At 36.0% G+C, this 14,414-nt stretch overlaps 1 protein-coding gene across 1 annotated transcript; it reads right to left on the bottom strand.

The window, feature by feature from the left end:
- Positions 1 to 11,945: 11,945 nt before the first annotated feature.
- Positions 11,946 to 13,557, bottom strand: zp2l1 (zona pellucida glycoprotein 2, like 1). The gene is given in 7 exon segments (XM_051906075.1): positions 11,946 to 11,953; positions 12,168 to 12,243; positions 12,302 to 12,449; positions 12,520 to 12,669; positions 12,704 to 12,816; positions 12,884 to 13,068; positions 13,371 to 13,557. Coding segments are annotated over 7 exon segments (867 nt in total).
- Between the last annotated feature and the right edge of the window lie 857 nt (positions 13,558 to 14,414).

The following is a 14,414-nucleotide window of genomic DNA, read 5'->3' as shown; positions in this document are numbered from 1 at the left end:
GAAAAAACTGGGACAAAAGTGCATGGAACAAATTTAGTTTCTGTATCTAATGTCTCTTTTTCTCAGTGTATTGGTGATCTTAAGCTGTTTAAAATAATATTCATATATAATATTCATATTAATAATATTGGATGAATGGAGTCATTTGGCATTATATTTAAAAAAGCATGGTAACACTTTATTGTAGTGTCCTTGTTACACGTTACATGTAGTTACTATAGCAATAAATTGTGTATAATTACATGAAACTAACCCTAAACCACACCCTAATCTTAACCCTGTAGTAAGTACATGCAGTTAATTCTTATTACTCAGTACTTAAATGTATAATTTCACTGTAACATGGACACTTTAAAATAAAGAGTAACACTTTGTTTTAAGGTGTCTTTGTTACACTGTAATTATACATTTAAGTACTGAGTAATATTAAGTAACTACATGTACTTATTATAGGGTTAGGATTAGGGTTTGGGTTAAGGTTAGTTGCATGTAATTATGCATAATTTCTAGTTATTACTATAGTAACTGCATGTAACATATGTAACAATGACACTGTAAAATAAAGTGATACTAAATAAAGTATAACCAAAAGCACTAATGCCAAATCATCAGAAAGTGTCCACCATCAGAAAGGTTTGTATGTTGATACAAACCTTTTTCTCATCAGTGTTACAAGTAAGAACTGTGCGTGCTGTATATGTGAATGTATCTACCCTTCACAGTAGGTAAACTGGTAACACTTTAGAATAATGGTTCGTCATTAATAGTTAACTGCAGGAAGTAATGATGAGTAGTACCAAAGGCTACTGAATAGCACAATACGCGCCACTCATAATATTTTGAATGGGAATAAGCCCCGCCTTCTAAATAAGAGCCAGTCGCCAACTGGTAAAGTCACTGCATCACTGCAGCAGCCGTTAGAAGCTCCGGTTCCTATAGAAACAGTCAGATGCGTGCTTAGAGACGCACTTAGCTTGATCCAGCCTGAAAAATACAGTTTTTTTTTGTCATGATTCGAGCATTTAGAAACAAAATTTATGAGACAGTTGTTTGTCAGATTTCCTTGGTGATTTCAAATATGAAATTTAATCAAAAGCTTGGCAAACAGCTTTGAAGAATTTGATGTTTCCCCATTCAAAGAGATAGGAGCTACACTTGCATGCCCAAAACACGTTTCAAAGATGGCTGCCGAGTGAAATGACTTGTCTTAAAGGGACTTCTGTAGTACTACATTAACATCAGCTAGTATTAGCTACTAGTCCTATTAACTATGGAAACAAGATTAACTAGTAATTACTCAAGTGTTACCTAGTTTCTCTTCAAGAACTACTAGTGATATAGACCAGATCACTAGCAGTTCCTGCAGAGTGATGTAGGATGCAAGAAAATCTTCAAGAGCAACTCATTTTTATTTTATTCATGAGCAGGTGCAAGGTAAGATTGAACAGAACTGGAATGATTCAGCTGTGTTATCACAATCCTGGCACATCAAGACATTTTATTTTGACTTTGAATACAATGCAAGATCTGCAATAGAAATGTTATTCTAACCCTCATTTGTGTGTAGGGGCCTGTTTACACCTGGTCACTTAATGCGTTTTCTCTGATCGGATAGCTATCTGATTATAAAAACGATTGCATTTACACTTGGCCACATAAATGTGTCTCCGATACAAATCCGATCTTCAATTCCCGCGCTATATGCAGATTTCATGGAGTTCACGTCACCGAAAGCAACAAATATGAGCTGCATTTTATTGATCATCAGCTAATTTAAAAATCAAAGACCACAATAGGAGAGAGCGTGGCAACAGCACTGCTAAGATTATTTAGTCTCATTACTTTTAATGAAGATGATTGTGTTTTGACTTACTTGACTTACTTACTTTCAGTTTGATTTGCGGCAGTTTGCGCGTTGTCTTGCTGAAGAGATACTCAGCAGCTCATCTGCGGCAATGTGTGCTGCAGTAGCGCTGTCATATCTGGCTATAACATGTTATTTAGCCTATAACACACTCTCACACGTTCATTTTTTAGTATTTTTGGGAGGAGTTAAATTTACATATGTGGTTTCAATAACCAGATGCATTTAGACCTGTTCAGTTTTGACTGGAATGCGTCCCAGACCACCTCCTGAAGTGGTTTGATCGGATAGCTATCCGATCAGAGAAAACGCATGAAGTGACCAGGTGTAAACAGGCCCTAGGTGACCCCACTGTTGACCGTTTATCAAATATCCTGATAAAAATCAAATCTTTTTTTTTCTTTCTTTTCTTTTTTGAATCTAAGGCTACAAAGTACAATGTTTAAGTTTTTCTCTAAAAAGTTGAAAATGTCATTAACATTACACTTTTTTTTTTTTGATTGGATAACTCTTGGACTTGCTAAACATCTGTCTGTTAACTCAGTTTCTCAAATCTGGTATTTGTTTCTTTGTGATTTTTGTAATTAATTAATTAATAAAACATAAAATCACAAATTATTCAAAAAACTGTTTTTTTAGTTGCTAGAAAAAAGTAAAAATTTAAAAATCAATTTACATTTCAACACTTAAAAATAAGGAAAGAAAAATGAAAGAGACAATAAAAGCTATTATGTAAATGTTATGTTAATATTAACTGTCATATATGTTGAGGCTAGTCATAAAAACCCAATAATTTTATGCTACTTCCTGTTTAGAAGATTACAATGTCTAGAATACTATAATGTTTTCCACCGAATAAAGGGGGTGAAATACAAGGTTTTCTGCTACATTAAGAAACCCCATAATAAAAGAAATAAAATATGGAGTCCAGTTTCCGCTTTGCTAAGATATTATGTGTGGTAATATCTCCCACAAGTACCCCTCTACAGCTCTATTAATTACTCAATTACAGGCATACAAGTGAGGAAGAGAAAAAGAGATGCTGCAATATACATTATGAGAAAATGACACACACACACACACACACACACACACACACACACACACACACACACACACACACAAATACATGAAAGTTTTTTAGTGTGTAACCCCTTTGCACTGCTGCTGAAAACAAAATAACTTCCCATTTCCTGTGATGGTTTAGAGACTAAACACAGTGCCATATTTGTCAGAAGAAAAGGACTTTGATTTTGGTCTTCTCCCCCGAAGACACAAAAGAAGAAGAGGCAAAACAATAAAGACTTTATCACAAGTGCTTTGTTGCTGTCGTGACTTCAAAGAGAGCTGAATTCATGTGCCTTTCAGTCCAACCTTCAGACCTGTTCTGAGTTCTTCTTTTTACATGAGAACAGACAGAGAGATTAAAACAGATTGTACAAAATGTAACAAGTCACCATGACAACACTTGGGTAAAGTGCACATTTGAAATTGTAAAGGGAAAGCATAAGCTGCCAGTAGAAAGTCATAATATCTTTATTGGTAGCAGTGCACTCATGCATTAGTCCAGGCAGGCTGATTCATCTGTGTTTATTGTTTATTTAAAACTGTATGTATGAGGGCAAGCTTTAAAAGGTTGGAATGGCTATCCTTTTGTATACAGCTGTAAACAAGGCAAAACAAGAAACTAAATGCACTATAGAATTTATATCTAAATGAATTTGAAACAGCACTGAACGGTGAATTCACTAGTTTCAACTCAAAAACCTGCAACATAGCCAGGTGTATTGCAATAGCGCTGTAATTTGTGTTATGGGTAGCACTTTATTTTACAATCCTGTTCCACATGTACATACTATGTATAGTAATTACAATAACTGGGTAATAACTAGGTAATAATTAGGTAACAACTAGGTAACAACTGAACCTACCCTAAACCGTACCTTAACCCATGTAGTTACATTATATTACCCTGTACTTTCTTAGGTAAATACAAATAATCTATATAATCTATAATAATCTATAAATAATCTAACTGCAATCTAAGTGCACTTAAGTACACATACTGTAAAATAAAGTGCAACCAAATTATGTCATTGTCGTTTTCAGCACAAATTCCTATTTTCCATTGACAATTTGGCTAATTTTGCCTTATTCACAATGTTCTGCGCTATTAGCTTAATGCGGGACACATTGCACTGTATCACTGCCACCAACTGACCCACAAAATAGAAAATAAAAAATAGGATTCATTAAAAGAATCATAAAATTGTTCCATAAACTATTAATAAATATTAAGTCGTCCATTTTAGATTAGTGAATGAATCATTTGTTTGATTTGGATCGTTTCAATGAATCAATTGATCCAGTTCACAAATTAACATGAAAGCTTCAATGACCAGTGTATCAATTTAATTTAATATAATTTTAAAAATCATTTGGTTTGGAACAACATGAGGGTGAGTAAATAATAGCAGAATTTGCATTCTTCTTTGAACTATTGCATTAAAAACTGGTGAAGTTTGAAGTTTGGAATTTTAATTATCCATGAATTTATCCAGATCAAAAGTATGATTTATAGGTTGTGTGTCCACCAATGTGTTTTTAGACAGCTGAAAATGGCACTCTTCTTCTGCGGGTGCTTAAGAGTGCTTTAGCTTGCAGTCTGGTATATTATGAGACCAGCAATATTAATTTCTCTTCCGATGTTGTGCTTGTTCTTGTCGTCTGTTGTCATTGTACAAGCAGGAAGATGTGATGGTTGGTCGGTGTAGTATTTGTCCTGCCCCTCCTCTCCTGTGATTGGATGGATTGGTAAAAAGTGACAGTGATGAGTGCTGCAGTTTACCCATCATTTTTCAAATCTCGGCGACCAGGAAAAAACCCCAAGCACGCAACAGACACTCAGTACATCATCACGCTGCTGCCGTTTTTAATCATGTGGCGCTCCCCTTGAAAACAATTTATAAAAAATATGCATGCCTTAAGAAAAACTCTTTGGTGGACACACTGCCTTTATTTTGGTCTGTCAAATTTAAAATGAAAATGAGCACCAGCTACTAAAAGCCAAACGACAGTGTGTTCTAGTATTATAAGTAGGCACAGCAGTGTGCTCTGTGGTATGCATGTTGTCAGTATGCTGTCAGCTCTTGACAGCTGGTAGAGTAAATCTCAAGAGAAAAAGCATGGAGCTGGGCAACAGATAGTGCTCAAGTTGATCCATAGACAAACCCTAGCTAAACTCTAGTGTAATAAGATGTGTGAAGCCTGAGGCAGAAGGGACTGATCCCGGCTTCCTCCTGATCCAGCCTCCCCTGAGCTCATCAGCAGTAAACTGTGACAGAGTTGTCAAGGCTGGAGGTCATTCTAAGACAGTGTGAGTGTGGAGGACAGTCTTCTGCATAAAATCCTGCTGCTTTCCCTGCTATTGGGTCAATGATGTGACATTCATTTCTTTGTCTATATCTATTATAAAGCATTAAATAATTATATAATAATTAATAATAATAATATTACATGTTTATATGTTTGAGGGGCTTCAAATAAAAAATGTTAGATGTAAAAAATCAGTAAAAGCAGTAAAAGGCAAGCAGTAGTTTAACATTCTTGCAGAAAGAAAGAAAGAAAGAAAGAAAGAAAGAAAGAATAAACGCACAGAGATTCCTCCAGTTTCTCTAAATCTTTTGATGTTATGCACTGTAGAGATTTGCAAAGCCTTTGCAATTTGACGTTGAGGAACATTGTTTTTAAAGTATTCCACAATCTTTTTATGCACTTTTTCACAGCTCTGCCCATCTTTACTTCTGAGAGACTCTGCCTCTCTAAGACATCCCTTTTATAGCTAATCATGTTACAGACTTGATATCAATTAACTTAATTAGTTGCTAGATGTTCTCCCAGCTGAATCTTTTCAAAATGTCTTTCTTTTTCAGCCATTTGTTGCCCCTGTGCCAACTTGTAGCAGGCATCAAATTTGAAATGAGCTCATTTAGTGGACAAAAGTGTAAAATTTTTCTGTTTAAACATTTGTTATGTTATCTATGTTCTATTGTGAATAAAATATTGGCTCATGTGATTTGAAAATCTTTTAGTTTTCTTTTTATTCAAATTTAAAAAACGTCCCAACATTTAAGGAATTTGGGTTGTATCCTACATGATTATGCAGCAGTGAACATTCTGAATGATGTAAACAAACTTGTGGGGGTAACATATTACAAGTAATGCAAGTTACATAACCAGATTACTTTTTTCAAGTAACTAGTAAAGTAACGCATTGCTTTTAAATAAATTTGTGGGGGTAATGCATTACAAGTAATGCAAGTTACTTAATCAGATTACTTTTTTCAAGTAACTAGTAAATTAATGCATTACTTTTAAATTTACAACAAAATATCTGAGTTACTTTTTCAAATAAGTAATGCAAGTTACTTTGTTCTCCCATTTATTGACTGACACCTTTCCTGTCCCTATGTTGAGAGAAATCGGGTCTAAGTGCAGAGGTGTTGTGTGCGCTGTGTAAACATAATGTTTACTGTAGTTCTAGACTAAATGTGAACATGCATTTACTCATCTCACTTGCACAAAACAGATTCAGTATTCCTCATAATGAATAAAACCAGTGAAATAGAACTCAGAATATTATGCATACCTGCAATAATTAAATATGTTAAATAACACAAATATACTTTATGTATTTAATCTCACTTTACTAATGTCTTTGCTGCTGACCTTTGATGATGGAATAAACATCACATTTGTGTTTCATTTTTTGTTTTTATTATTAAAGAGTGTTGAACTTTTTTCTCCTGCGTCCTATTCTTCTGCAATGCAGCAGCACAGCTGAAAGGTTTGTTTGAGCTGCACCCTCCACTGTACAGGTATGAATTTGCATGGGTGTAAAAGGGCCTTTACCTTTGCCAAAAATATAATGTTTTTTTTTTTTTTTTTTTTTGTTAAAAAACAAACAACCAATTCCAGCCCAAGTGAGAAAAAGTAATACAAAAGTAATGTAACACATTACTTATCATACAAGTAACTAACACAATTAGTTACTTTTAACACACTATTGTAACGCATTACTTTTAAAAGTAACTTACCACAACACTGACCATAGATTTTAAATATAAAAAAGCATTATTTCATAATCTTCAAATACATACAAATATGTAAACGGTTTCGGATTGTTTGATTATGCCATTTGCGATGCTTTATGGGAGTTGTAGGTCGCTGCTGAGCTCTTTTGATGAAGTTCTCATTTCCGTGGTAATACTTCTCCTGGTGGATTCAAATAGATTCTGTCTTCAGGATTATGATTAATTTTGTTCCTCACCAGGAATCTGGCTAATACTTTTTTCTTTTCTTTTTTTAATGAATTAATTGCAGTTGAAAAACTAAAAGGTTCTCTTTTTTCACTTTTGGAACTGTACTGTTGAACTCTATTATATTTACTGTATCTAGCTTATTCATTGTTAAAGATTAACAAAAGGGTTCAAGTGTTCAATATTTGCAGTGCATTCTTACATCCTCAAGCCAGAGAGCAAAGAATTTGTTAACAGGGTTACTCCATAAACAGAATTTGTATGCTATGGCTTTAAAACAAGATGTTTTGGTGATTAAAACAGTGATTTATTCTGTAGAGAAATAGTGGTATCAGGGGAGGGCTGTTGTTTATTTTTGTAGTTGTAGAGGATAAGCAATATATTTTCCCCCTCTTATACCCATGTATAAAATTCTGACTAAAAAAAATTGTAATGAACAAAAGACTGAATAATGTGCAATTCCTCATCTTCTCCTATATGTCTCTGCCAATAAAATGAAGCAAAAAGTCAAAAAATAAAATGTGAAGATATTCTATAATTAGAAATGAATCTGACAAGCTGCAAATTCTGTCTGCTGCCTCCAGGTCCCCTGTTACCACCTTCAGTTTGCAGAATTACAATGTGACCTCAAGGCCTCCGCCAGCCCTTAAGCTGCCACACAAAATGTGTTGGTAAAAACTGAGATCTGAATCTGAGCTGACCTGTCCTCCATTAAGAGCTTAGTTAGAGGCCTCTAAAACATTTTATGATGCATTTTTATTAATCCCAGAGAGAATGTGAGATTAGGAACCTGAATTGACCACCTCGCTGCTGAATAAATAATCTCCAAACCCGAATGAAGACTAAGTCTTTAGAAACAGAGCAAGGCAATTAAATTACCATTGTATTTTGAACACTGATTAATTCAATGAGGTAATAATGTCGATTACCTTGTGTAAGTTTCCCAAAATTGATCCTGGCTGGAACTGTATATCTGTATAATTGTACTTTAAACAGTACTGCCTGATGAGGGCAAACGTGAGAGCAAACATTGCAAGATATTGTTCATAAAGCAAATTAAACTCCATGATAAATACTAAACATACTAAATATATAATAATGGTCAGTTGCGGTCAGGTATCCGATATTCGCCACTTAATTCTGATTGGTTAAGCACGCCATCCAGCGGTCAGATATTTCTTAAAGTTTGACATATTTACTTATTTGGTATGTAGCCCTTATTTTGTCTTTGCATTGATAACTAGCTTTTCTGTACATTGTGTGTACATATCCAAGTAATTGATTTACATTAATTTAAACAGACAAAATAAACTGGTTCAGCGAGTATTAAAAATGCTTTAATTAGTAGTTTCATCATCTTGATATGTCAAATATCCACAGACACAAAAGTGAGAGCCTTGTAGCTTTGAAAGGGCCACTTTAAAAGCTATATAAAGTCCTGCATGCAGTAATTTGTTGTCAAGAGTTTCAGAGTTGCCCACAGGAGATTTCCTCTGTGCAATTATCGGACACAATTATCAAAATTTTGTTTGAAGCAAATAGCTGCATGTCACTGATTTAATACAAACAGATCTGCCTGTGAAAAGACTCAGCTGAAACTGAAGAGAAGAAGCTGATCTCCAACAATTTAATGAAAACTGTGTAATTTTAACAGTGTGAAATGGCTTGTTGATCGACAAAAGTGATGAGCAGGTGAAAAGCAGAAAACTTTAAATAGTACTCAAGACCTTTAATTCACAGAGAGGGGAAATGTCACCCTTTCATCCAATCAAAAGTCTACATTCGATTTCACATCACTTATTTCACTTTATCTTTTCATGACCATTGAGAGTACTCCTGCTGAAAAGACTGGCTGTTTTTTTTTTTTCTTCTTTTTTTCCTGGTCTTTATAAAAGGTTGTTGTTTTGCTGATGTTCCCATGTTGATTTTTAATTAACACAACCAGCTTTTCCAGCTAAACCTCACCTATAATACCTAGAAAAAGCTATCTGTGAGCATCAGTGGACATCAACAGGCACATGACAGGCCAGCACTAACCAGCATACACCAGTCTGAACCATTGAACTTGTATTCTGGCCTAACTTGGTCTTTTCAGCTGCCATGAGACATATAAATGCCTGTATTCTCAGTACAAAGTGTATGACCAGGCCAGCTGGCCATCATAGTAGTGGCCACAGTCCTGCATCTGCTTTATTGCAAAGCCGCTGCAGTGTCACGTGCAGTTTGATGCACTGCAAATGTCTTTGGGGAACGCCAATGTATTCCATCACACTGACTACGGCACACCCAGCGCTTTCACAGATAGGATGGTTGTTTATAATGAGGTCTGCTTTTCTACGAATTCCCATTTTCATGCCAGTGCTATAGCTGAGCCTTAAAACTCCCAGTCTTTGATCTTAGGCTCCATTATTCTCCATGCTTGATTTCAAGGAAACTCTCAGCTAACCCGGAAAAGAGAGGCTGCACTGAAAGAAAAATATCAAGACAAACCTGATTGAAAGGCTTGTTGCATTTTCCAACAATATTTGTTTAAAATAACCTCCTGTATTGCCTTCAGTTAATTACTGGTAATTTCCTCAGTGTATAATATTACACTGTCGGCGCATCACAAAATTAGTCGCAACACAATTAGCGCTGGCAAGGAAGCTAATCATTTTTTATTGGTTCCAGTTTCAATGTCTCATTATTGTTCAGGTTAAAATAGAAACAATGTGAACTGGCAGGCTCAGCTCCCCTGATGCTCTAAATAGCCAGTGTTTTCCTAATAACACTGTTAGGGGTACCATTAAAAGTTTGTTATGCCTGGCCTTTCTGGGTAAGCTAGTTATTCAATCATATTTACACCTTTGAGCAGATGCGTGATCCTGAATGATAGATAAAACTGTGACTTCTGATGTATAAATCTAGAAAATGGTTCATAAAAATGCAAATGAATATTTGCAAAGAAATAATGAGTGAATATTTTACCATGCAGTGACTGCGTTTCTAAACTGATTAGCGGTAAAAGTATTTGTAAGACACTGAAAAACAGAAAGTTTGGAAAACAGTATATATTTGCAAGCAAACATGTAATGCATCACTATTTAAAATGGTAAAATCAAATAACTGCCAGCAGCTTTAACCTTCATAATTCTCTCTGGAGCCTGTTTCCCAGATTCATTATAGCAGTACATCTAACTATGATATTTTTATTTTACGCTTAATTCCCAAGTGGCTCATACTAAGAGCAGAGAGTAAGATGATTTGCAGTTCCCACATATGACATATGCATCATTTTAGAATGCTGACATACCCACCCTATTCAATCATCTTGTCTATTTATGTCTATCAGGGTTGTGCACCATTCAGAATTGAACTGAGAATTCCTTTTAAATTCCTGAGGTATCAGACAGTATACAGAATTTCAATTCAAATTTAATTACAAGGAAGTAGAATTAATATTAATTGAAATTCAAATAACCTTTTTAAATGGAAATAATGTTGGCTTGGCTATCCTGATCAATCGAACAAGCGACAGACAGATAGACAGAACGACAAACAGATAGACAGAACAATCCTGTTATTCTAGTTCAACCTCTTGTGGCGTATGGCCAAATCAATTCAAATTCCAACTCAAAACTGAATTTTACACAAAACTGATGACTAGAAACCATAACAACCTTTATAGTTCTTGTCAGGGTTTTTCAGCAGATGATCATGCATAAAATACTAGAGGGCTAATGAATGACTTAATGATCTGCATTTGGCACAGATTGTTCCATAAAAGCACCACCAGTTTACTTCCTTTCACATTAGAAGTCAGAGAACTAGGAGACTGTCAGATTATCACTCTCACAGTAAGAAATGCCACCTTCAGGAAAAGACCAGGGATCCCTGGACATGCAAACAACAGTGTTTGTCAACAAATAATAAAGCAGATGCAACCAGCACAAAGGGATTAAAATCTAAAAGCGAAACTTTTGCCACCAGATGCTTGCTGGCTGTCAGTTCTGAGGGTGCTGCAATTAAACCAGCATGAGCCACAGAATAAAACATGCATTGCTAGAAGTAAAACTTAAACTGTGCCTGGATTCATTCAGAGGATGCCACAGAGGACAACCCGAGCTGTTCACAAAACAGCAAGCATTTCCCTTTAGCTGATTGTAACTTTATAAATAGCCATTTTCAATACTTAATTTGAGAGGAAATGACAGAATTATCCACTGATTGTGAATTGGTGCTCTGTATTTGCGCTGTTGGGCGCAAAATTATCAAGGTCCTCATGAAATGCTGAGGAGTCAGAGACAAAGCCTGGTAATTTGAGTGTTAAGTGTTACACCTTGAATGAAGAAAAGACAAGCCACCGTTTCTGCTCTACCCTAAACAAACCCACAATATGGCAAATGTAAATTGCTACATTTAGAGCACTTGCCACTTTCCTTCAAACCATGTTGCACAGTGGAGTCACATTTGCCACTTGTTTAAAGAGGTATAGAGACAATCTATGAAATTGTGTTTGTAGTGAAGACTCTCAAAGCTCTGGACCACTCTAGACAAAGTACAGGGAGAACATCTTTTGGAAAGCCTGATTAGTAATAACTAACATCTTCAGTCAGATTGGGGTGAGGTGGTAACATTGACCACACCAGAGTGTATGAAGAAAAAAGCCCATATTAATGCAAAATATTACAAGACCAGTTTTGTGGGAAAAACCAATTGACCATGCTAGAGGAAAAGACAAATGAGCACTCAGCTTTTATTAGAAGACTGACAATTCAGTATGTTTAAAGAACTACAATAATCCAGAGACAGGTTTCAAAATCTAGAAGAGTTTATTGCAAGATGAGTCAGAGAAAACTTAGAAACTAAGGATAACTTCACTGGAGACAACTGCACGGATACCATCTGCTTCTAGTGTCCCAGCAGCTCTCCCTGTGAAAGAGAGGGAAGTCAGAAAAGGGCTCAAGTACGCCATAGACTATCAAATAGAAATAAGCAGCACTCACTATTCCTGTTGCAACTCTGAACACAAGAGTCTGCTGCAGTTGGGGAGCAAACTGATGTACTGCAATGAATGAAGATCTAGTAGAGAACACATTTTAGATATAGAAAACGACAAACACAAGGTAAGAGGAAATACAGTCTCCATCAAGGGAGCTAGAGATGTAGGTTCCACAAATGTGAACATTTTGAGTGTGAACTGTTTGTAGTGGGTTGGAAGCTGCAGGCCTGAAGACCCATCCACAGGGATCAAAGTGGTCAGGTAACGATCATCCTGGTAGGGACAACTGCACAACAGCAAATCATAAAACAACTCTAGCCAGCAGAATTACAGTACAAGGTCACTTAAGCAGTTACCCATTCACAAGATCATCCCACTGGGGCAGGCTCTGAGGATCAGGAACAGTGTGGACTTCAACAACCAGGGCTTAAACACTGGTGCCAAAATATCTACACTGGAAGAGGAGCCTGAAAGGGAAGACTCCCAAGTTAGAAGACTTGAACAAAGAGTCATGGCACAAATTAAAGTGTAATTACTCACTCATAATGGCTGTCCCTTGTGATGGAGCCTAGAGGTCCAATACCTACTTTATAGGTAGAAGACATTCGTGATAAAGTATCACGATTTTCATAGACTAGAAAGTCACCGTCCATCTGCAGGGAAATTAAAGTTACAAATTTTACAAAGTAGATAAGTGCTACATAAACTTCACATACCAACCATCATAGTGCCACAAGCAGTGACAGGGAACTGGTAGATGGCAAAAGCTACAGTAGTGCCAACAGGACCACAAGGAGGATCACTTCCTCCCAAAAGACTGATAGACTCCAAGCTCAGTTGTGGAAGAGTTGCATCTCTCATTGCCACAACTACAAATTGCCTATCTCTTGTACACTGGACAGTCACTGCCAAAAGTGAGGAAGAGCTTAAACTTAAATCAAGACTTTGAAAAGTCAAGACATACCATATGAAAGTTACTAGACCACACATTCCTTTTTATTTTAAATGCAAATTTTTAAAGTGGTAAAGTTGTGGGAAGCTACTTCTATTTCCAAATGTTCAGAGCATAAAGAAAGCAAGTCGGCATGAGGATTTTACCACGTTGAGAACAAATGCTAGTTCTAAATATAACTACAGGTTTGAGATTTGTCAGTGGGGTTACAAATCACTTAGTCTTAAGTGAAATCTCCTACCATAAGATGCTTACCTGCTTTGCCATAATAGCACTGCTGTCCATCAAAACAGCAGTTTATAGCATTACAGTTTGCAGAAGAAATGCCAGGCTCTCCACACTGCACCTTCTCATAGTCTTCCACATTGCACTTCTGAAGAGGATCTGTCTGAGGTGCTGGCTGTTTCGCCTCGAAACTCAAAGAAGTTTGTTGCCAGGCCATTGGAAGGCTTGTTGACTTTGTGCCAATGCACACAAAAGACTAGTGACCCAAAGTACCACAAAACCCAAAAAACTCCAAAATGCTGCTATTGTTCAAGAACTGAAGACAACTACTAAACCCTCTCAAGAAGTTTTTTTTAAGGTTGATAATTAGCTACGTTTAAAGGTTCTCTCCGCCTCTGTATTTACAACCAATTAGCACCCAGCCCTTATCTATCAAGATCTGCAGTGTTTCAGCTGGCCACATCAGGTTTGATAAGCTATGTCATGCTATGAAACCGTTACACTCTTAAATTGTATGCTAATTCAATAATTAATTCAAGCTCTCATAACATAGCAATACATTTTTTTTTCCATTTATGTGAAAACGGTAACACTTTAGTATAGGGAACATGTATTCACTATCAATTATGACTTTTCCCTCAATAAACTCCTAATTTACTGCTTATTAATAGTTAGTAAGTTAGTTGTTAAGTTTAGGTATTGGGTAGGATTAAGAATGTAGAATATAAGGTCATGCAGAATAAGGCATTAATATGTGCTTATTAATTACTAATAAGCAGCTAATATTCTAGTAATATGCATGCTAATAAGCAACTAGTTAAAATACCCTAAAATAAAGTGTTACCGTGAAAACTATACACCATAGTTCACAGAACATGTTTTTTGTTGTTGTTGTTGTTGTTGTTTTTTTCTCCCTCAATAGGATTTGGCACAGATAATTCTTTGGAAATTCCTTGTTAAGGCCGGGAAACACTGCCTGATTTTTGGCTGTCCCAGACAAAAGATTGCCATCATGAAACAATCGTGACGATTTCTGTGATCGTGGCTCTAAAGCCCGGGATACGCTGCACGATT

The sequence above is a fragment of the Ctenopharyngodon idella genome, chromosome 9 (assembly GCF_019924925.1).
Source record: "Ctenopharyngodon idella isolate HZGC_01 chromosome 9, HZGC01, whole genome shotgun sequence".
Lineage (NCBI taxonomy): Eukaryota > Metazoa > Chordata > Actinopteri > Cypriniformes > Xenocyprididae > Ctenopharyngodon > Ctenopharyngodon idella.
Note: the sequence above shows the minus strand (reverse complement) of the source record. Positions and strands in the feature narration are given on the sequence as shown.